This window comes from Moschus berezovskii, chromosome 2 (genome assembly GCF_049115385.1).
Source record: "Moschus berezovskii isolate FMDL1 chromosome 2, NW_MosBer_1.0, whole genome shotgun sequence".
Lineage (NCBI taxonomy): Eukaryota > Metazoa > Chordata > Mammalia > Artiodactyla > Moschidae > Moschus > Moschus berezovskii.
In genome coordinates, this window is record NC_142461.1 from 51,357,562 (window position 1) to 51,381,758 (window position 24,197).

At 38.6% G+C, this 24,197-nt stretch overlaps 1 protein-coding gene across 1 annotated transcript in view; it reads left to right on the forward strand.

Annotated features, from left to right (window-relative positions):
* The first annotated feature begins 4,013 nt into the window (after positions 1 to 4,013).
* GTF3C3 (general transcription factor IIIC subunit 3) overlaps positions 4,014 to 24,197 on the forward strand; it is a 31,096-nt gene continuing 10,912 nt past the window's right edge. Inside the window, exons 1-13 of the mRNA XM_088828649.1 lie at positions 4,014 to 4,219; positions 5,191 to 5,302; positions 8,651 to 8,838; positions 9,328 to 9,451; positions 10,626 to 10,817; positions 11,330 to 11,495; positions 12,747 to 12,894; positions 13,445 to 13,517; positions 14,343 to 14,446; positions 15,534 to 15,705; positions 21,166 to 21,368; positions 21,712 to 21,813; positions 22,664 to 22,799. Coding sequence (XP_088684775.1) covers positions 4,118 to 4,219; positions 5,191 to 5,302; positions 8,651 to 8,838; positions 9,328 to 9,451; positions 10,626 to 10,817; positions 11,330 to 11,495; positions 12,747 to 12,894; positions 13,445 to 13,517; positions 14,343 to 14,446; positions 15,534 to 15,705; positions 21,166 to 21,368; positions 21,712 to 21,813; positions 22,664 to 22,799 — 1,822 coding nt within the window. The 5' untranslated portion in view covers positions 4,014 to 4,117. The remainder of the gene's footprint in view (positions 4,220 to 5,190; positions 5,303 to 8,650; positions 8,839 to 9,327; positions 9,452 to 10,625; positions 10,818 to 11,329; positions 11,496 to 12,746; positions 12,895 to 13,444; positions 13,518 to 14,342; positions 14,447 to 15,533; positions 15,706 to 21,165; positions 21,369 to 21,711; positions 21,814 to 22,663; positions 22,800 to 24,197) is intronic.

Consider the following 24,197-nt stretch of genomic DNA (forward strand, 5'->3'; position numbering starts at 1 on the left):
ACAGAAGATATCTTAGGAAACCTCAGGAAGGGAGGGTAGAAACAGGCAGATTTCCCTTCTTTCATAACCAGTCCTTTTCCTCCACCCACCCCTCCCCAACTCAGGCTGAATTAGTCTGATTCTCTTATTCTTATTTTTAACAACTACTTTTCTTTATGAAGACCTGTATCATTTTTTCTGATTTCTGTTAAAACACACACACACATTGTGCTAGAAGCAAACATTGTACTCCTAATGACACTAGTCTGTACATTCCAAAGTAGTTTTATGTGGCTTCTTTGGTGGCTGATTGAATATGAATAATAAAATATGCAGGAACAAGTTATATATCTGGTTCAGTATGTTCTATGTAAGTAGTCATATAAGTGTCTGTTTTCCCTGGAGAGTTGTGAGATATTTGTAAGCCAAGATCATATCAAAGCCATTTTTTATTTCTCCAGCACCTACTGCAATGCCTTGCATGTAGCAAGCATTCAAAAAATTCTTGTTGAATTAAACTAAATGTGTGCTATTTTGTTATTAGTCACACAGTAATGGAAGCTGCTTCTAGTTAATGCCAAGATTTTTTGTTTAACCATTTAAAGGATGTAAGTAATTATTGATATTATTCCTCATAAAAATATAACCTATTCAGATAAATGATAGAGTGGTGGGGATCCTTCACCACTGTCCAGTTCCACTCAAATACCAAAGGGACTGGCTTTCCCTTTTCCTTTCACCACTCCTGCTCTGGTTGTCCAGACCTGCAAAAAGGGAATGCTTTATCAGTTTCAAGGTCTTTGAAAAGGAAGCGCATCCACAGGGGACTTTTAGCTGTGAGCTTGCAAAGTCTCAGAGAAGGAGCATGCATCCTTCTGCTGAAAAATTCCCCCAAACTGGAAAAACCTGCCGAAACTGGCAGGTAGCTGCCGATGGGAGGCCTACACTCCACTAGACTAGAGTTTCTTAACAGTGATGGGATTGTCAGTTGGGAAAGGACAAGTCTTCATGGTGACCATTTAGCACACCTGGTCCCCAGACAATATATAGTGGCATATTAGTGATTCCCCGCCACCCCCCCCATTATTTTGACAACCAAAACCTCCCTAGTTGTGTTTCTAGAAGGTCACCGGGGAAGTGATTTTGTTCACTGATTTTGTCATCAGCAGAAGAGCAGTGTTTCCTGCAATGAAAACACTAAGTGTTCTGCAGGTGATCTAGGCTCCCAAGGGGTCTGTAGTCCTTCTTTCTTAGGTCCTTGATAGCCTCTCAACACTGACTCTGCTCCTCTTTGATGAGCATCCCATTCCCTGTCCTCAGGACATGGCCTGTTGGCCCCTATCCCAGGTCTAGTGTGGTCAAGAACTATTAAGAGTGCAAGATTTTGTCCAATTTGCAAGCTACACACTAGCTGCTACAATTTCACAAATCTTGGTGGACCCTGAGATCCCTGAGTCTGAGGCAACAGATTTTATTATTCATGGCTCAGGAGGCAGCTTGAGTTTAACATTTGCATTGGTTCTCCTTGTCCCCCAAGTATCATGGGGGCCCTTTGAGGCTGGGTCCAGGTGTTTACTGGGCATGAGTTGATTTGTGCCATAGCCAAGGAACCCCAAACTTAGGAAATCCTCACTCTTACAAGGGGTCTACATGCCCAAACATGCCCAACCTTTGTCCTAGAGGGAAACATCTTTATTATACTGGTCAGGAAACAAATCTGTCCTCTGCCCCAGAGGGAGACAATATTTCTGTCTTTCAAGGCTGTTTGTTCTCCAGACAGCCTTGAAAAGATAGCCCAGAGTAAGCAGTGACAACTTTTGCAGAGAAGACAACCATGGAAAAACTGCCTCCCCAAAAGCGTCATACCCTGTCTTGACTCCTCCACTTGAGAAAGGGGAGTGATGACCTCCCTGTGTACTCTTCATGCTCTGGTCATGGTATAAATTCAGAGTTCTGCTTTCCTCAGACATTTCATTTTGATTCTCAGAAATGAGTCTGAAAGTCTGAAAAGTTTCTTCCTGCTATTTTCATTACTGCTATAACAATTCCACTTCATCTCAAGGTAATATGGATGCCTCTGACTCACCAGTGGACACATTACTTACAAAGAAGTAGAGAAAGGAAAAGCAGAAAGATTATAATTTCAAGACATGTTGCTAGAATACATTCTGACCTATAAAAGAATGGTCATCAAGGTGTTGCATAGCAGGAAAACTGTCACCCCCTTGCTCCCTCTCCAGTTCTTCACAATGTGAATCTGTATCTTCACAATTGTTAGTCCCATATTCCAGGCATCCAATAGCAAAATAAACTCCATGGCCAGAGGAGCCTGGCAGGCTACAATCCATAGGGTCACAAAGTATTGGACACAACTGAGTGACTGAGCACACAGGCCATTTGGGTCTCAGGAGAACATTCTCATTACCAGATGACCAGCTCATCTCCCTTTGATTTCCTTCTTTTCCCCTAGGAGACTTAGGACTAGAGACTCTTGACTTCCTCTCAAGTGCAGGATGCCTGGAGAAACTCAGGGGGGAATTTACCTGTTAGGAATTTCTCTGAGTTACCTTGCTAGCCTCCCATATTTTATACCCAGATAGGATCCCTGGGGATCCTTTATCATGAGAAAGGAATGACTTCTAGCTGTGAGATATTTTTCTCTCACCTGGGAGTTCCCCTCTTGCTGGTCCTGGCCCTCATTCTGCCATCAGACTGTGACTTTTCTGCATGTGGATTGTCATAAAGAGGCACTAGTGGCCGAGTCAGGTGTTAGGCTCCCTGTAACTTGTCCCTAACCTCAGCTTCATAGTGAGCTGCATTCCATACTTCTACTCCCTTGCCCATTCCAAAGGCACCTTCATTCCATCCGGTTGAGTTCATCAATGTTATTTAAGCACAGATTACTAGCCTAGAGAGGAGAGTTCATTAAGATGTATCAGGTGGTGCTGTTCTCAAGATGTTGACAGCAAGTGTCTCTAGAATGGGACAATAGAGAAAGTTATAATGCAGTGTAAAATATAAAGCACAGGAGTGTGTAAGTTGACGTAGAGTTCCACTGAGGAGAGGCAGTTGTTGTTGTTTAGTCCCTAAGTCATGTCCGACCCTTTGTGACCCCATGGATTGCAGCACACCAGGATCCTCTGTCCATGGGATTTCCCAGCCAAGAATACTGGAGTGGGCTGGTATTTCCTTTTCCAGCGGATCTTCCCTACCCAGGGCTTAAATTGGCAGGCATATTCTTTACCGCTGAGCCACCAGGGAAGCCTCAAGGAGAGACAGTGTATTAATTCCAAGTATGGCTTTGGAGTCAGATAGACCAGGCTTCAAATCCTGGCTCTACTACCAATTAAAAGACGCTTGCTTCTTGGTAGAAAAGCTATGACAAATCTAGACAGCGTATTAAAAAGCAAAGACATCACTTTGCTGACAAAGGTCCATATAGTCAAAGCTATGGTTTTTCCAGCAGTCGTGTATGGATGTGAGAGTTGGACTAAAAAGAAAGCTGAGCACTGAAGAATTGATGCTTTTCAACTGTGGTGTTTGAGAAGACAATGAGAGTCTCTTGGACTGCGAGATCATCAAACCAGTGAATCGTAAAGGAAATCAGTCCTGAGTATTCATTGGAAGGACTGATGCTGAAGCTGATACTTTGGCCACCTGATGAGAAGAGCCGACTCATTAAAACAGACCCTGATGCTGGGAAAGATTGAGGGCAGGAGGGAAAGCGGGAGACAGAGGATGAGATGGTTGGATGGTATCGGCGACTCTACGGACATAAGTTTGAGCAAACTCAGGAGATAGTGAAGGACAGGGAAGCCTGGCGTGCTGCAGTCCATGGGGTCACAAAGAGTTGGACACGACTGAGCGACTGAACAAGCTCCGAGTCCTGGAAGCTGGGAGGGCCGAGATCAGGTCCCGCCTACTTCCGCGCTCATATTCACGCCTCCAGGAAGAAGCCTGGGTGAGAAGCTCCTGCGGAACGTGAGCGCGGCGGCTGCGGCGCAGGCCGAGCCAGTTTCTTGGAAGGACTTCGCGTCCTTTTTTTTTAGCGGCTCGGCGCGGGGTTAGCGCCGGGGAGCCTCTGCTCATCCGTTTCTCTGTCCTGGTTCCTGAAACTGCGTAGCAGAACCCCGCAAGCATGTCGGGGTTCAGCCCGGAGCTCATCGACTATCTGGAAGGGAAGATTTCCTTTGAGGAGTTCGAAAGGAGAAGAGAAGAGAGAAAAACCCGCGAGAAGAAAGTGAGGAGATGATAGGCCTGGTTGCTTTCACTGTCTTTTCACCCTAATACACTTAAGAGATGTGAAGGACCCACTAACCCCATTTACCCTTATGGGGCGGGCCGGGTATCTCTAGCGGTTTCTTTCCCTTTTTACCGAAACTCCGGTTCTCACATTATCTCTGTGCTAAGCTCCTGTTTAAGACATTTCAGTCACCAGAAAGCTTTTGTCTCGGTGGTAACCACTTCTCACTCTTTTCACTGTTGTCAAATAGTACATTTTTTTTTTTTACTTGAGGGTAGCTTAACGCTGGTAGATTAAATGGGTTGAAGGTGGAGGTGGGTTGTGGGCAGTAGAGTTTGGAGTCAGTTTGTATCTGGTTCAAGTCCTAGCTTTGCCGCTGTATTTTTTTGACTTTGAATGCGCAACTCACCTCTCTTCTTTAGGCCTCAGTGTCCATTTCCCGACTCTGTGTTTTCAGCTCCCACTTTTAGGAGTCTCCCAATGGTGTGATGTAATCCTCCACAGAAAGAGTGATTTTTTTGTCTGATAACAAAAACTTCTCTGGTAAATGAGGAAATAGATGACTTTTTCATGTCTCTTCACTTGAAGTCGGAGGGAAAATAAAAGTAATTGCACATTTTGAGGTTAGCTGTTTGATTGTTTCCTAAATCATGCAACCAATAGTGCCCCATCTCTATTCATTTAAAAAGCAAGGCTGAAAAAAGAAAAAAAAGGCTGCAAGGTGTAGATTAATGAAATTATCAAGGTTTTTAAAATTATTTTTTACAAATGACTGATTCAGACTGAAGAATGAGACCCAAGTACAATGAAATGCTTTGACAATATTCACATTTAGATTTCACATACTGTGTATGCGTTCAGAGCTCAGGTTTTATAGAAATAGAAAATGAGACAGATGTTCTGTTCTCAGCTGGAAAGAACTAAATGTGCATTTGTTTTTGGAGTCATTAATTAATTTTCAATCCCAGAGTCTTCAGGAAAAAGGAAAGTCATCAGTTGAAGAAAATCCAAATGACTCTGAAGTTCCATCATCATCAGGAATAAACTCTACCAAATCTCAGGGCAAAGATGCCAATGAAGGTATGTTAAGATTACTGCCTGCATTAAATGTTAAGGTTACCTAATAATTTAGTGAAAGTGTTTTGTTTGTTTAATTGCTGTGGTATTCTGTTGTTGATACCTGGCTTTTTAGGAACATAGTACTTGGTATATAATAGGTGCTCAATATGTATTTGTTGAATTATTGATTATGGTGCTGCTTAGTGGGCTATGTTTGTGGAGAAGGGTTTCAAATCTGCATCAGTGTTTGGGAGCCTTTTGGGGTCATTGTTTTTTAAATTGACCCTCTCACATGGTTGCTAATTATTCTAGGCTATACTCCCCCAAGTTGTAATGAATTATAATTCTATACAAAGGGCTTCCAAATCGCTTCTTTAATTATGAGAGGTAAGATAGAAATGTCAGAGTGGAAGGCCAGTTGGCTGTCCACATGGGACCTTACACACAGCATAGGTATCTTGGTGTGTTACCTCATTCCAGGATCCACTCCTCAGCTCCGCATGACCAGATACTAAATTTGGTTGCTGCACCCAGACCAGTTAAACTTATGAGAGCCTAAGTGATGAATTAGTAGGCAAATTATTAATTTTTGGTGATTGATCAGAATACTAATGATAGTTTGTGGTATCCAGTCATTCATATCAAGTAATCAGGATGCGGAACTATCAATTAGAATTTAACTTTGGGCATAGGGTCTAATTGAGAACTAAATTAAACTTTCTTGCCTTACTGGGTAGAAATGGAGTCTGTGCAGGAGACCTTGGTTCTGTCCCTGGGTCGGGAAGATGCCCTGGAGAAGGGAATGGCTACCCACTTCTGTATTCTTGCCTGGAGAATTCCATGGACAGAGGAGCCTGGCAGGCCACAGTCCATGGAGTCACAAAGAGTTGGACACGACTGAGCAACAAACATTTTCACGTATAAGGCCTAACTGAGAACTAAGCTAAACTTTCTAGCCCTACTGGGTAGAAATGGAGGCTGATTCTCTTCCTTCTAAACAAGTAAGACTTTACACAAAGAAAACACTAGTCGGGTGAACAGAAAATGAACAGGTTTTGTCTGCCTCCTTGGACCAAGTGGGGAAGAAAGGGCAAAGAGGAGAGAAAATTAGGATTATAGATTTTTTGCTAGGCAAGTGGAGTGAAATACTAAGAGGTGGCTAAAAAAGGTGGTTACTCGAATCAGTGCTTTCTGCTTACCATGAATAGTCAGGCATACTAGCCTCAGCTCAAATAATACAGTCATTTTAAGATATTAAACTCCCAGTTTCCTAGGAACATGTTTCATATACTGACTTTGTTTTCAGGAACCTTGCTAAATTCATAAATTCTGACCATTTTTGTGCATAGATTCTTTTGGATATTCTGTGTATCATCATGTAATCTGTGAATGACAGTTTTATTTCTTTGTTAATCTTTATCTCTTCCCTTATTACACTGACCAGGATCTCCTGTAAAATCTTGAAAGGAATGGTGATAGTAGGCATACTTGTCTCATTGCCAGTATCTTTGGATAATTAGCCATTAACTGTGTTTGTGGAACCTTTCCTGTAGGTACTTTTTATCAAGTTAAAGGTATTCTCTTACATTTCTGTTGACTAAAAATTTTTATTGGAAATAGGTGTCGGATTTTATCAAATGCTTCTCTGGGGGAATTAGCTGGCAGTTAAGTGGTTCGAATTCAGTGCTTTCACTGCCAAGGCCTGAGTTTCATCCCTGGCTGGGGAACTAAGATCCTGCAAGCCATGCAGCATGGCCAAAAAAGCTTCTCTGTATCAAGATGATTGTATGACTTTTCTCTTTTTTTGTGTTACTGTAATAAATTTTATTGATTTGTTTTACAACTTTCTCTTTATATTTATTTTGGGTGTTTAGAATTCTTGAAGATGATCATTATGATGTCATAGTAATTATTACTATAATATTTGTTCCTCAAAACATGTGGGTTTTTTCATTTTCTTCTTCCTTACATATATTGACTGTCTTATTTGTCTAGCATCTTTGGGGTTTGAGGTTATTTTACATAAATGAATAAGCTTTAGGATTTTTAATAAATACATTTATGTACATTTATTTTAACTGTTTTGTTGTAACCTTTCTAAAATATGCCACATCTCTGCTTTAACAACAAATTGGCTTCTAAACTTTTCTTTATTATTCAAGATAATCATTATAAACTTAAAGAAATCATTTTACTTTAGTGATCTCCTGAGATACAGAGGAAATATGTCATGTTATTTTGTTCTTGAAATAATAATGCTGTTTTAATAATAATAGCATTTATTAAGCTCTTACTGTATGCTGGGCATTTTGCTCAGTATATATATTTGAAGACTCAGAGTAACCCTGTAAGGCAGACATTATTGACCCCTTTTACAAATGAGCAAACTGAGGTACAGAGAGCTTTGGTAATTTGCCCAAGGTAAAACAACTGGCAATAGATAGTGGTAAAGTTTGAAATCAGACAGCATGGACTCTAGAGGCCTCACCTTAAACCCCCGTGCTATATGCCCTGGTTATGTACCACCAGACTTGTTCTTAGGTCTTAGGTTAGTTAGTTCTTAGGTCTGTGTCCTGAAATTCCTTAATTTTTTTTTCCTCTCTGCTTTTAACTGTTATTCTGAGTGTTTCTGATTTCCCACTTAATTTTGACTTTATGTCTGCATAAGGCCTAAAGGATGAGTCAACAGTTCCTGCAGAGTAAAATACATGGCCTTGTGACAGCTTTCTTTGGATAGTTTTGGGGAATGTTCATTTGTCTTTTACTTTCATAAAAAGCAGAGACATTACTTTGCCAACAAAGGTCCCTCTAGTCAAGGCTGTGGTTTTTCCCGTGGTCATGTATGGATGTGAGAGTTGGACTGTGAAGAAAGCTGATCGCCAAAGAATTGATGCTTTTGAACTGTGGTGTTGGAGAAGACTCTTGAGAGTCCCTTGTACTGCAAGGAGATCCAACCAGTCCATTCTAAGGGAGATCGATCCTGGGTATTCATTGGAAGGACTGATGCTAAAGCTGACACTGCAATACTTTGGCCACCTCATGTGACGAGTTGACTCACTGAAAAAGATTCTGATGCTGGGAAAGGTTGGGGGCGGGAGGAGAAGGGGATGACCGAGAGTGAGATGGCTGGATGGCATCACCGACTCTGTGGGCATGAGTTTGAGTGAACTCCGGGAGTTGGTGATGGACAGGGAGGCCTGGCATGCTGTGATTCATGGGGTTGCGGAAAGTCGGACATGACTGAGCAACTGAACTGAACTGAACTGAATGCTGGGGTAGAAATTTATATTCCACAAAATACCGTTTGTTTTTCTTTCAAGTGCTGAGTATGCTAAAGCTTTTGTTTCCTACCTCAATGCCTGTCTTTAGGCGAAACATCAGATGGAGTCAGTAAGTCAGTTCACAAGGTCTTTGCTTCCATGCTTGGAGAGAATGAAGATGAGGAGGAGGAAGAGGAAGAAGAAGAGGAGGAGGAAGAAACGCCTGAGCAACCCACTGCTGGCGACGTGTTTGTACTGGAGATGGTTCTCAATCGTGAAACAAAGAAAATGATGAAAGTAAAGTGTTTCTTATTTTGGTATTTATAAACAGAATGTAAAAATGTGACATAGAAATTGAAAAAAAAAGTCTGTATACATTTATACTGAAAGAATTCAACTGTAAGAAAGGAAATACTATGAGATTGCTACTGTTACTGATTTCTTATGTTTCATTTTTAGAGATTTTTAAATGTTAAATCTTAATTATTACAAATGTCAAAATTTACTATAATTTTGCTGTTAAAAGGTTTATATTGTATCTTGATTTTTTTTTAAACCAAATTTAGAGTAGATCAGTCGATTGCATCATAAATCTCCTGGCATATAAATCCATTTTGCAACATCCAGTTCTGCGTTTGGTCTAATTATTAATTTAGTAATGCCTGACCAGTTTGATTTTTGCTTTGTTTAAATACTTTATTTTAGTTTGAACTTGCTACTGTAGGAAAGTTTTGTTGGGTTAGGTTTGTTTTCTGTTTGAGTCTAAATGTCATTTTTGTTTTGTAGGAGAAAAGACCTCGGAGTAAACTTCCCAGAGCTCTGAGAGGTCTCATGGGTGAAGCCAACATTCGCTTTGCTCGAGGAGAACGTGAAGAAGCGATATTGATGTGCATGGAAATCATAAGACAAGGTGTTTAATGTGGGGATTATTGACAATAGCATTTAAATAGTCTAACTTTTAAAACAAAGGGAGGAGTACCTCACTGTGCTATTTGGAAAATATATTCAGGAGCTTGGAGGTGATTGTAATAACAGTGATATAACTACCCATTAAATAGGAATCATTGCCCAGAAAATGATAATCACAGAGTATGATTCAATGGAATATCATTAATATATATTGAACTCTTAACAGACTTTAAAAAAAATTTGTTTTTGAACATTTCATTTTAGGAGTTTTATATGTTTATAATATGTCTTTTTAAAATATGGCAAACATATTATTTTAAAGCCACTTTTAAGGAGTATTCTTTTTCTACCATTTTCCAAATCAGACACTCTTAGATTATTTTAATCTACTTTTTGATAAAAGACAAGATATACTTGTTATCTTTCCATTAAACTGCAAAGCTTAGGCATATTGAAAGATATCTTTAGAAGTCACTTTTTGACTAATCACTTGCATTTATTATTTTGTTTTCCTGGTGTGTTGCCAGGTGATGCCCTGCGTAGTGGCTTGAGCAGTTTACTACAGTGAACTTTCAATTTATCTTTTCCATATTTTGGCATTTCCTTTCATTTAGGCTGGGGTCCTTTTCAGTATTATCTGTTCCTTTATTAGTTTATAATTGTTTATTTGGACAGTTACCTTTGATTTTAATCCCTTGTGTTCTTAGAACCTTAATTCAGAAACATTATTTCAGAAATGTGGATTAACCTTTCACTTTGATAATCTGGTTTAGGTGCTAGTTAGATATCTTTTCTCCATTAATCCCATACTCCTCAGTGTGGAAGCTGGATCTTGATTTAACCCCAGTGATGTGGCTGATGTTCATTGGGATGAACTTGCTGAATTAGTGAGCCATGTGTAGCCTTATCAAAGGGGACTTTCATGAGGGGGACGTGGTAGAGAGTAGGGGTTTTCATGAAATTACACTTTGCTTAGAGAAAAAAATAGTTTCTAAATCCTAAGAGTATGTGAAAATACACTAAAGCAAATATACTGTTTGTATAATTCTATTAAAATTATTTTAAAAAGCATAAATATTAAAGAAAAGATCCATAGTTTGAAACATGAAATTGATATTAGCATAAGTGTCTTCCCTCAGCCAATGAAATTTGTTTTTTTATTTTATTCATTATAGCTCCTTTGGCTTATGAGCCGTTTTCCACTCTTGCTATGATATACGAAGACCAAGGTGACATGGAGAAATCATTGCAGTTTGAATTGATTGCTGCACATTTAAATCCCAGTGACACTGAAGAATGGGTTAGATTGGCAGAAATGTCCCTGGAACAAGACAATATTAAGCAGGCTATTTTTTGCTACACAAAAGGTAATAAAAATGTTTTTCTTGCTTTGTTTGATAAAATGTTATATAATAGATTTTCTTATCAATGTACTTGCTCTTCTGGGGTGCCTATTAGTTGAAATATATTTATTTCTTGTATTCTGTTATACCAGAGGTAAGTATTTGGGCTCCCTGTATTTTCACATTTATCAGCAATTTTGTTTATATTTTGAGCTAATACAGTAAAACCATTGGTTGAAGATAAGACCTTCATTTTCCTGCCAAGATCAGTGTTGGTTCCAAACTGTTTCTTGAGAGTTAATATTAGACTTCAGTGACCAAATGAAGGTTAATAGGGAGATTTTAGGCTTCTATTTGGTCAAGCCTAGTTTAGCATTCCTGTGAAGGTAGATTTAGTCTGGAATAAACCAGTTGGTTCCGTTGGCAAATTAGCTTACAGTGTTTAATAGACTTTCTGAAAAGATGGGTCACACCCAGGTACCATGAGCCCCCTTTTATAATAAATCTGTAATTTATATTCCTTATTTTCTTTTTAGCACTTAAATATGAACCTACTAATGTCCGTTACCTGTGGGAGCGGTCAAGCCTTTATGAACAGATGGGAGACCACAAAATGGCAATGGATGGTTACAGGCGCATTTTAAACCTTTTGTCCCCGTCTGACGGAGAACGATTTATGCAGTTGACTAGAGATATGGCAAAGTAAGTTTCGGGTTGAAATATATACACAAGTTCTTGTTAATGATCTTGTTTTTGAAATCAAAAGATATATTTGAAGTGAATATACTTTTTATTGAGGTTCAGGAAAGTGTTTTGCTTCCTGTATTTTTGTATTGTGCTTAAATACAGAGGTTTTTTTTCCCCCAGTACTTTTTTATTTCCAAGTCAACTGTGTGATTGTTTAGAAAAATTTGTATTGTATATTTGGTTATCTTTCATGTGCGCAGAAGTTTAAAAATGGAACATGTTCTGAAGGATGACTAGATTCCCAGGTTTTCATGAATTATGTACGTATACAGTAAGACTAAGTTATTACAAATGTGCTAGTGAAATATTTATGCCCTGAGATCTACAGTCATTTTATCTTGAGCCTGTGCTAGAATGACTTTTTAAGATGAAAACTTTTCTTTAGGTTGGCACATGCTACCAATATTAGTCATTAATTTAGAGTTTAGCAGGATGGGCAGCTGGTGGGGAAGGCATATTTGGATTAATCAGAGTTGGAGTTTTATCAGATGATCTTGATAAAGGGAGAGAAGTGCTGGAGAATTGAAATGCACAAGGGAGTAATTGTAATATTGGATGACAGAGAAGGAGAAAAGTGAGGACAGGAATGGCGCAGCCACAGTAAAAAGGATCAATGTTTTGTAGACCCCATTGAGGTAGAAAAGTTATTGGTATTGAGTTACAAAGGGAGTGAGCTAGAATGATACGAGGTAGCTTTGGGAAAGTGAGATACTTGATGTTGCTGCTGCTGCTGCTGCTAAGTCACTTCAGTCGTGTCCGACTCTGTGTGACCCCATAGACGGAAGCCCACCAGGCTCCCCCGTCCCTGGGATTCTCCAGGCAAGAACACTGGAGTGGGTTGCCATTTCCTTCTCCAATGTGTGAAAGTGGAAAGTGAAAAGTGAAAGTGAAGTCGCTCAGTCGTGTCCGACCCTTAGCGACCCCACGGACTGCAGCCTACCAGGCTCCTCCATCCATGGGATTTTCTAGGCAATAGTACTGGAGTGGCTTGCCATTGCCTTCTCCGATACTTGATGTTATGACATGGTTATACCGAAAGTACACATTTTTCTCTGGATCATCTCTGATTATGGTTTTAAAGAAGAGTTTTCTCCTCCCAGATTTTAAGAAAATGAGATTCATAGTTAATAGAGGGCTTGTGTAGGAAAATGAGTTTTATGATCTGAGTTAATAAGCACTGATCAATTTTTGCCATTAATATTTTAGGAGTTATTATGAAGCCAATGATGTTACTTCAGCTATTAACATAATTGAAGAAGCTCTCTCAAAACACCAGGGCCTAGTCTCCATGGAAGATGTTAACATTGCAGCTGAACTATACATTTCTAATAAACAATATGACAGAGCTTTGGAGGTAGGAACATTTATGTGTTTCGGAGAGTTAGGTTTTGAACATGCGCTTCTTCTTGTTTTAGAAATTCTTACAAATTGACAATTCCTCATTTAAGTTATGTATATTATTTATTTTAAACTATACACTTAAAGTTTGTATGGACACACTTCAGTTCTGTAATAATCCTGTAAGAAATATAAAATGTAGTTACCATATGATAAAAGCTGTTGCCGTTATCACAGATGCTAGGTACACCTGTACTTCAGCATAGCAGGACTCAGTAGCAGACTAATGGTTATGGTTCATTTCTTAATCTTTTGGGAAAATTAGATTGGTTTGATATAGAGAAATTATGTATTTTTAGTGAAGCATTAGTTAATATGATATAAAAATGTTAAGGTATCACATTAACTCCTTATTTTAAAGAGACATACTATTGCTTTTTATAGTTTATTATATCTGTTAAGGATTATTTGAATTAACTATACAAATCTTTGCATTGTGAAAAAGTTTTTCATATATACCTATGTATTATTTCCTGCTCTGTCCGCCCCACCCCCCATACTTTTAGGTAATTACAGATTTCTCTGGAATTGTGCTGGAAAAAAGAACTACAGAAGAAGGCACTTCAGAAGAGAATAAAGGTTGTAGTTTCCTCTGCATAGGAGAGAATGCATAATCCTTTTGTTCATAACGTGGTATTTTGAAATTAGTAGTTTTCATAGCAAGTTTTCCCAAAAAGTGTTTTTTCCTAACAAAGATTTCCATATCTTTTTCTTGTGAGTATTCACTCACAGGTAATTTTTTTTTTAAACTTGGTTTTAGTCCTTTTTTTTTCCCTCAGTACATCTGTTTGAACTTGGCATTTGTCATTGACACAGGACCTTGATAGTGTTATGTGAAAAAAGAATGAATTATGGAGCAGCTTATCAGAAACCTTTCAAACTAAAGCAATTTACTTTTTAAAAAGGGCTTAAAATGCTCTCTACTAATTTATTTCAAATTTATTAAAGACTGAAAAAATTCTGTTTCAAACTTAAGCATTCACTTAAAATTCTGCTTTAAACTTAAGCACAATATTACATCATCCCTTTCTCAGCCTCTCTTGTAGTGAAGACTAAACAGAGGCTCTTGGATTCAAGAATAAAAAGAGAAAGTTCATATATCTTTATTTGTTACTTTTGTTTTTTAGTTTTTTGTGGTTTTGATAGAAGGTGTGGGAGTTTATGTAGATTTTTGCCAAGTGGATAAAGTATCAGGAAAAGAATAGGAAGGATAATTGCTAATTAAAAGACAGACCAAAGGAAATTTAAGAGCCTAGAACCAGAGTTGGCCAAACTTAGAACTGACTGTAGAATCATTTGCTTTGAGTAAAGTAAATGAGGTCTTACATAGAAGGTACAGTTTGCTTCATTTGCTCCACTTTCTAAGATTATTAGGAAGTTTTTGTTTGTCTGTCTAATGCACAGCTGGTGACAACGTTATCTGTGCTATACCTGATGGTGTGCCAATAGATATCACAGTGAAGCTGATGGTCTGCCTTGTACATCTCAACATTCTTGAACCACTTAATGTAAGTAGCATTAAGATTTGCACTTGAGATACTTTAGATCAAATCTATAATGTTTTTCTTTAGATAGCAGGAAATTATAAGTTGACCCTAGATTTCACATTTTTTAATAACCAGGAAGTCACAGTAAGCATCATATTATTTCTGTATGAATGTCTTTTAAAAGCCAAGTGTTTGGAACTGGGCTTATGATGATTTGTTTCTCTTGAGAATAATCCAGAGATCAGAATGTGAGATTGGACCTTTTAGACAGTTGGCAGTTTCTGACAGTTCTTTTTTGCTGACTTCAGACTAAATATTTTATTAAATAAAAAAAATACTGGATATCTACTTTGTAGACCTTAGGATAAACTATTGAATAAAATACTCAAATCCCTGTCCTCATGGATCTTTTGGAGAAGGAAATGGCAACCCACTCCAGTGTTCTTGCCTGGAGAATCCCAGGGACGGGGGAGCCTGGTGAGCTGCCATCTATGAGGTCGCACAGAGTCGGACATGACTGAAGCAACTTAGCGGCAGCATGGATCTTTTGATTTAATGGGATTAGATAATAAATACATAAAATATAGAATGCTAATTGGTGATAAGTTCTCTGGAGAAAAATCAGAGAAGAATAGGAAATATTGGGGGTGGGAAGAGTTGCAGGTTTATTAAATTGGTGAAGGAAAGCCTCCCCTGAAAGTAACATTTGAATAATGACCTTGAAGGAAGTGAAGAAGTTGGCCAAGCAGGTACTGGAGGGAACAGCTTTCTGGGGAAACAGCAAACACAGAAGCCCTGAGACACGGGCTTGCTTGACCTGCTTGAGGGAGAGCACAGCAGATTAGTGTTGTCTTAGCTCCTGCAATGCCTGCCTTGTAACACATCTTCAGAAGTAATGTGTTGAATGAGTGAATGATGGCAGTATGAATTCTTTATAATAGAGACACAGAAATGATGTAAGAAATGATCATGTAGGGCTGTCTTTATTAAGTCTTGCTCCTTTTAGATTGACCTCAGATAACTGGTATATATGTTAAAAAGAGAAATACAAGTAGATGTGTTTATTTGTAATGAATGCTTGACTTCAAACTGTTACTTTGGGGTCTAGCCTCTGTTGACAACACTGGTGGAACAGAATCCTGAAGACATGGGAGACCTCTATCTTGATGTTGCTGAAGCTTTCCTGGATGTTGGTGAATATAATTCTGCACTTCCCCTCCTTAGTGCACTGGTCTGCTCTGAAAGATACAACCTTGCAGTGGTTTGGCTTCGGCATGCAGGTAATTCTTTTTTGTAGGAAGGGGAAGTTTTAATCACATAAGCAGGTAAGAACTTACTTCCCCAAGATGGTAATAGTTATTATAAAATGTTAATGTCTTAGTGAAAATATTTCTGGTTTCAGGGCAGTTTTTTGAAAGTCAATATTTTTAATTGTCTTGATTCACCACTAACTGATTTTTCCCTCACAAATGCATTGGAGGAATGATTCACTTAATGGTACTTGAGTGAAATAGAAGGACTAACATGTCCCTGTTAAAAATACTGTAAATACCTGTCTTTTATCTGTTTTAAAGTTAGAATCTGGTTTTTAGTAACAGATTGTCAGACTTAGAGTGCAATCTAATTTTTGAAGAGCTTTTAAGGATTTATATTTAATATTATTTTGAGGGAGAAGTTAATGTATTTTCAGTGTTTTTTGGCAAACCCAGTCAAGATTGGATTTTATCTGTCAATTTATTTCACTGCATCTAAATCCAGAGTAATCTGAAATAAATTGTTTAGAGTGGGGAAAAAAGCTTGAGAAAAACTACTAAATCTCTTACAGAAATGTATGAAAGACAAAAATATTCTAATAGGATTTCCTATTGAATCAACATAAGAGATGCTTTAAAATTTGAATAGTCTGTTACAAATATTGTATAATGACAAAGTTTTAATATATAAAATATTTTGAAGCACTATATAGTAGCAGAACGTCCTCGCTAAATAGAGGAGCATTGATTGGTATTTTGAGATACATCACAGATCAGTATCAGTATCAGTTCAGATGCTCAGTCATGTCTGACTCTTTGCGACCCCATGGACTGCAGCACGCCAGGCCTCCCTGTCCATGACCAACTCCTGCACTTTACTCAAACTCATGTCCATTCAGTCAATGATGCCATCCAACCATCTCATCCTCTGTTGTCCCCTTCTCCCCCGCCTTCAGTCTTTCCAAGCATTAGGGTATTTTCAAATGAGTGAGTTCTTCACATCAGGTGGCCAAAGTATTGGGAGTTTCAGCTTCAACATCAGTCCTTCCAGTGAACACCCAGGACTGATCTCCTTTAGAATGGACTGGTTGGATCTCCTTCCAGTCCAAGGACTCTCAAGGGTCTTCTTCAACACCACAATTCAAAAGATCAATTCTTTGGTGCTCAGCTTTCTTTATAGTCCACTCTCACATCCATACGTGACTACTGGAAAAACCATAGCCTTGACTAGACGGACCTTGGTTGGCAAAGTAATGTCTCTGCTTTTTAATGTGCTATCTAGGTTGGTCATAACTTTCCTTCCAAGGAGTTAGTATCTTTTAATTTCATGGCTGCAATCAGCATCTGTAGTGATTTTGGAGACCAAGAAAATAAAGTCAGCCACTGTTTCCCTATCTATTTCCCATGAAGTGAAGGGACCAGATGCCATGATCTTAGTTTTGTGAATGTTGAGCTTTAAGCCAACTTTTTCACTCTCCTCTTTCACGTTCATCAAGAGGCCTTTTAGTTCCTCTTCACTTTCTGCCATGAGGGTGGTATCATCTGCATATCTGAGCTTATTGACATTTTCCCGGCAATCTTGATTCCAGCTTGTGCTTCTTCCAGCCCAGCGTTTCTAATGATGTGCTCTGCATGTAAGTTAAAGAAGCAGGGTGACAATATACAGCCTTGACGTACTCCTTTTCCTATTTGGAACCAGTCTGTTGTTCCATGTCCAGTTCTAACTATTGCTTCCTGACCTGCATACAGATTTCTCAAGAGGCAGGTCAGGTGGTCTGGTATTCATTCCCATTTCTTTCAGAATTTTCCACAGTTTGTTGTGATCAACACAGTCAGAGGCTTTGGTATAGTCACTAAAGCAGAAGTAGATGTTTTACTGGAACTCTTGCTTTTTCGATTATCCAACAGATGTTGGCAATTTGATCTCTGGTTCTTCTGCATTTTCTAAATCCACCTTCAACATCTGGAAGTTCATGGTTCACATACTGTTGAAACCTGGCTTGGAGAATTTTGAGCATTTCTTTACTAGCATTGAGATGAGTGCAATTGTGTGGTAGTTTGAGCATTCTTTGGCATTGCCTTTCTTTGGCATTGGAATGAAAACTGTGCTTTTCCAGTCCTGTGGCCACTGCTGAGTTTTCCAAAATTGCTGGCATATTGAGTGCAGCACTTTCACAACATCATCTTTTAGGATTTGAAATAACTCAACTGGAATTTTATCACCTCTACTAGTTTTGTTTGTAGTGATGCTTCCTAAGGCCCACTTGACTTCACATTCCAGGATTTCTGGCTCTAGGTGAGTGATCACACCATCGTGATTATCTGGGTCGTGAAGATCTTTTTGTTAGTTCTTCTGTGTATTCTTGCCACCTGTTCTTAATATCTTTTGCTTCTGTTAGTTCCATACCATTACTGTCCTTTATTGAGCCCATCTTTGCCCTTGGTATCTCTAATTTTCTTGAAGAGATCTCTAGTCTTTTCCATTCTATTCTTATCTTTCCTTGCTGTTCACTGGAACTCTGCATTCAAATGGGTATATCTTTCCTTTTCTCCTTTGCTTTTGGCTTCTCTTCTTTTCACAGCTGTTTGTAAGGCCTCCTCAGACAGCCATTTTGCTTTTTTGCATTTCTTTTCCACAGGGATGGTCTTCGTCCCTGTCTCCTGTACAATGTCACGAACATAGTTCATCAGGCATTCTATCAGATCTAGTCCCTTAAATCTGTTTCTCACTGCCACTGTATAATCATAAGGGATTTGATTTAGGTCATATCTGAATGGTCTGTTATTTTCCCTACTTTCTTCAATTTAAGAAATTGAATTAAGAATTTTGCAATAAGGAGTTCATGATCTGAGCCACAGTCAGCTCCTGGTCTTGTTTTTGCTGACTGTAGAGCTTCTCCATCTTTGGCTGCAAAGAATATAATCAGTCTGATTTTGTTGTTAACCATCTGGTGATGTCCATGTGTAGAGTCTTCTCTTGTGTTGTTGGAAGAGGGTGTTTGCTATGACCAGTGCGTACTCTTGGCAAAACTCTATTAGCCTTTGCCCTGCTTCATTCTGTGCTCCAAGGCCAAATTAGCCTGTTACTCCAGGTGTTTCTTGACTTCCTACTTTTGCATTCCAGTCCCCTATAATGAGAAGGACATCTTTTTTGGGTGTTCTAGAAGGTCTTGTAGGTCTTAATAGAACCGTTTAACTTCACCTTCTTCAGCATTACTGGTTGGGGCATAGACTTGGATTACTGTGATATTGAATGCTTTGCCTTGGAAACGAACAGAGATCACTCTGTCGTTTTTGAGATTACATCCAAGTACTGCATTTCTGACTCTTTTGTTGACCATGTTGGCTACTCCATTTCTTCTAAGGGATTCCTGCCCACAGTAGTAGATAGAATGATCACCTGAGTTAAATTCACCCATTCCAGTTCAGTTTAGTTCACTGATTCCTAGAATGTCTATGTTCACTCTTGCCATCTCCTGTTTGACCACTTCCAATTTGCCTTGATTCATGAACCTAACATTCCAGGTTCCTATGCAATATTGCTCTTTACAGCATCAGACCTTGCTTCCTTCACCAGTCACATACACAACTGGGTGTTGTTTTTACTTTGGCTCCGTCTCTTCATTCTTTATGGAGTTATTTCTCCACTGATCTCCAGTAGCATATTGGGCAGCTACTGACCTGGGGAGTTCCTCTTTCAGTGTGCTATATTTTTGCCTTTTCATACGGTTCATGGGGTTCTCAAGGCACGAAGACTGAAGTGGTTTGCCATTTCCTTCTCCAGTGGACCATATCACAGATATGAAATAACAGAACACTTAATGGTTAAGATAGCTCTTTATTTCGATGACTGAACAGGAATGACAGATGTAAGCATTTACGTAGATAAGTTTACATAAAAAGTTACATTATTTGTGGGTTTTGAATTTTAAAAGACATAAACAGGGATTTAAAATTTTTATTGCCTTCTGTACGGCTGTGGTTTTGAAACTGCTCTTGTTATTAGCTCTCCAGTTCAGTTCAGTCGCTCAGTCGTGTCCGACTCTTTGCGACCCCATGAATCACAGCACGCCAGGCCTCCCTGTCCATCACCAACTCCCGGAGTTCACTCAAACTCATGTCCATCGAGTCAGTGATGCCATCCAGCCATCTCATTCTCTGTCGTCCCCTTCTCCTCCTGCCCCCAATCCCTCCCAGCATCAGAGTCTTTTCCAGTGAGTCAACTCTTCGCATGAGGTGGCCAAAGTATTGGAGTTTCTAGCAGTAGATGTTTTTAAATCCTCTTTAATTATGATCATGATACTGATAAATGCTTTTTCTATGTTGAACATATGTAGCTTTAGATGAATGGGAGGTAAAACCTCAGTGTTGTCTAAAAATCATAAGGAAATTTGGAATAGTAGAGGATTAATTTAATGCTTGTAGCATAATAATGAAGTATCTTTTAAAGTGAGAAGTGAAAAATTATGAGAAATTCCATCACGGTGATTTCACCCATATTTAGTAGTGTTCCTTTGTTTCCAGAGTTTAACCTGAATATAGTGGTCAGGAGATATTTGAGAAATTTGAGATTTGAGAAAATAGTAGGACGCAAAATACCATCTTAGGAGATCAGTTCAATGAGAAGGAAAGCAGTGAAAGGGCCTGTGTTTGTAAGTGCTGTGGCTATTTGGGTGGGAAGAAGAAATGCTCACTGGGAATTCATCATCAAATGGTGATGAATAGGGCCCAATAACTTCACCTCAGAGGACTTATTCTGAGGAAATAATTGAGTGAAGTAAGGAGAGGTATTTCATATTGGAGATCACAAAACTCAGGAGCCTGGCAGGTAACAGAAGTGAGTGAAGTGGGTAAGTGAGAGGCCCAGGCAGGGTGGGAACTGGAGAGCCCCGTCTAAAGGGTGCCGCTGTTTCTCGGCATGGCTGATGCAGCATGTGGGAATGCAGGGACTCACCTGTTGCCAAACCCAGATTTTCCGAAAGAAGGCAGTAACTTGGATTTCATAAAAAAAAATCCTAACTTTGAAAGATGTAGGCAGTTTACTGTTTTTAACAGTACTGTGGCCCAGCGAAGCATATCTGTGGGTTAAATAGGTCTCCCAGTTTGTGAACTCCGGCTTATATACATGAAGATGTTTACTGTGGGGTTATTTATTAGAGTAAAAATTGAGGAATAATCTAAATGTCAAGTAGTATGGCTAAGTAAATAATAAATTTAATTGAATATTGTAACCAGTCAGAATGCCAGTGAAGGCATGGGGAAACGTTGAAAACATAATATAAGTAAATAAAGCAGAACACCGAATTGTGTATTTATATACTGATCACATCCTTATAGCATAGAGATTGGAAGGGATAGTTGTTTTAAAATACAGAAATATGCATTAATCTCTTTCTTGTTATAATTTTTATATTGCTGTAACATTTCTTTTAAAATGGAGAAATAATTTTGGCCCTCTTACAAGTCTTTATTTTAACATCATTTTAGAATGCTTAAAGGCCTTAGGCTATATGGAGCGTGCTGCTGAAAGCTATAGCAAAGTGGTTGATCTGGCCCCCCTTCATTTGGATGCCAGAATTTCACTTTCCACCCTTCAGCAGCAGCTGGGTCGTCCTGAGAAAGCTCTGGAAGCCCTGGAACCGATGTATGATCCAGATACATTAGCACAAGATGCAAACGCAGCGCAGCAGGTGGGCCTTGCAATGTGGAAGGTTTTCTTGGTGGACTGTGTTTTAGAACTTTTCTTATATTTTAGAGACTTTAAGGGTGTCTCTCCAGCTTATATCCAAGTTTAATTTTAGTGTATTACATTCAGTGTTTTTGAAAAATGATTTTGAATCTTAAGTTACAACAACTTAACATTGTAATTATTAATATAATTTATAGTTTTTAAAATGTTGGGTTTTAATTATTGTGGGAGATCACAAAGCAGATGTTCTTAAGGTTTTGTTTCTAAGACATAGATTTTCTATGCAAGCAAAACAACTTGAAACAAAGGAATCTTGTGACACTATCCTATGCTTATTTCCTTAGGAACTGAAGTTACTGCTTCAACGTTCTACTCTGTTGTTTTCACAAGGCAAAATGTATGGTTATGTGGATACTTTGCTTACCATGTTAGCCATGCTTTTAAAGGTAGGTAGTGATCTATCTTTGTATTAGCCTTGTTGACTTTTTAAATGTTTAGAATTTGGTTTAAACATAGATCATAACTATTTTGTAACTCCCTTTTACTCTTAAACTTTTTAAAGTGAAAGATAAACGGCAGACAACCTAGAGATTAATGGTATGTAATTGAAAGTCTACATGAAAGTATAAATTTGACTACAGATTATAAAATAAAATCTTTGCTAGTACATATTTAGAAAAATGAGAACCATCATGGTGTCCATTATTGGCCCTGTGGACCCTACTGTGTGCCAATATTGTTTACTTTGCAAAGATGTTTTCTGGGTATGACATTCTTTCTGAGTCTGGCTTTTTACAGGGAGTAGGTAACTGTCTGTGTGTGTGTGAGAGATAAACATAATGTGAATAGCTTTCTTTTTCCTTACTAAGGTGGGTAGTGTGACTTGGACTCCTTTATTAAGGAAAAAATAAGTCTATTCATTCTCTTTTAGGTATTCATATACACAATAATTGGTGTTTTATTCCCCTTACTAAAGAAGCTTTCAGACACATCTGTGATACTTGTTTCCCATAGATTTTCTTTAAAAAATTATGGACTAAAAATGCTTCCCCGGTGGCTCAGCAGTAGAGAACCCACCTGCAGTGCAGGAACCACAGGAGACATGGGTTTGATCCCTGGATTGAAGATCCCCTGGAGAAGGGCATGGCAACCCACTCCAGTATTCTTGCCTGAGAATCCCTATGGACAGAGGACCCTGGCGGGCTACAGCCCATTGGGTCGCAAAGAGTTGGACACGACTGAAGCAACTTAGCATACACACACATGACTGAAAAATTTCAATTCTCTTTAATTTAGGTAGCAATGAATAGAGCTCAAGTCTGTTTGATATCCAGTTCCAAATCTGGAGAGAGGCATCTCTACCTTATTAAAGTGTCAAGAGACAAAATATCAGACAACAATGACCAGGAGTCAGCAAATTGTGATGCAAAAGGTAATTACTTTCATTTGCTTTATTGTGTAAAACTTGGCTGAGTTGGGGAAAAAAAAACTCATGAACTAGTGCGTGACAGTAATCTTACTTTTAATTATATTTTCTAGTCTAGATCCCCTAGGAAAATACTCATTTGGTGTTTTTAAAAAAGAAAGAAAGGTTATATGTAAATACTTCAGTATAAGAAAATTAAAAAGCAGGTGTCTACTTAGATCTTTCTGTGAAAAAACTAAAATAATCTTTTGATTTTGACTTTTTAAGAATAAACCATACCCTATTTTAAGAAATTTGTGATAATTAGATGATAATACAGATTGCTTTATTTGTCTGGTTACTTCAACTGCAAATGTTAAGCTCTTCTTTGATAAATGAATTTGTCCCTGTTAAATTTATTTTTGACAAATGTAGCGACAGTCATAGAAATTCTGCAAATAAGTTGCTTTGGCCCAACCTCAAATATGCAACTTTAAAACCATCTGTTTTTAGCTGGAAAAGGATCAAGGATCTTGGGTGACATTATTACTCAAGAGAACTTTGGAAAAGACCTAGGCTATAAACTAGAGTTACCAGTCTGGCAGAAAGTTATTTCATTGTTAATCATATCCACCATTGTTACTGACATGGCAGTGTGCACCGGACAAGGTTTTAGAATCTAGATGAGCTGAATCTCTGTTAAGCACAATATAAGGACATAACTAAGGTGTTGTGGGGGAAGAGAGTCAGAGGATAGGAATGTGGGCTCAGATGCTCGTAATCTAGCCTTTGAGCCCTGCCGTCTCTTGAGTTCATTGATTCTGGGCTTAACCCAGTGGCTTCTGCCTCTGCCCACGTTATTTTGGACTATGTTTCCTCAAGTTATATTTTTCTCTATCTGATCCTGCCTGTTTCCTTTCACTGTTTCCTCATTTCAAGGTCATTGTTGGTTTTTCTTAAGCTCATAAGGTCTTTGTTTTGTTATTAATAGTTTCATCATGATGTGGATCACATTATACCAGTGCAATATGGTAGGATTATCTCAGGCACTTGATGTTACATGTATCTTTGAACTGGGGCTTCCAAGGTGGATCAGTGGTAAAGAACCCGCCTGCCAGTGCAGGAGGTGCAGGAGATGTGAGTTCAATCCCTGGGTCAGGAACATCCCCTGGAGAAAGAAATGGCAACCCATTCCAGTATTCTTGTCTGGAAAATTTCAGAGGAGCTTGGTGGGCTACAGTCCATCGGGTTTGCAAAAGAACCAGACATGATTGAGCACACACGTACATCTTTGTACTAATTTTTCACTCAATATTTTCTCATGTTCTAGTCTCTTTGTAGCTGTTATATTTAAGGAATGTGTCATATTCCATTGGATAGTGGTTTTATAATTTGTTTAATCATTCCCTTTTTTAAAATTATTAT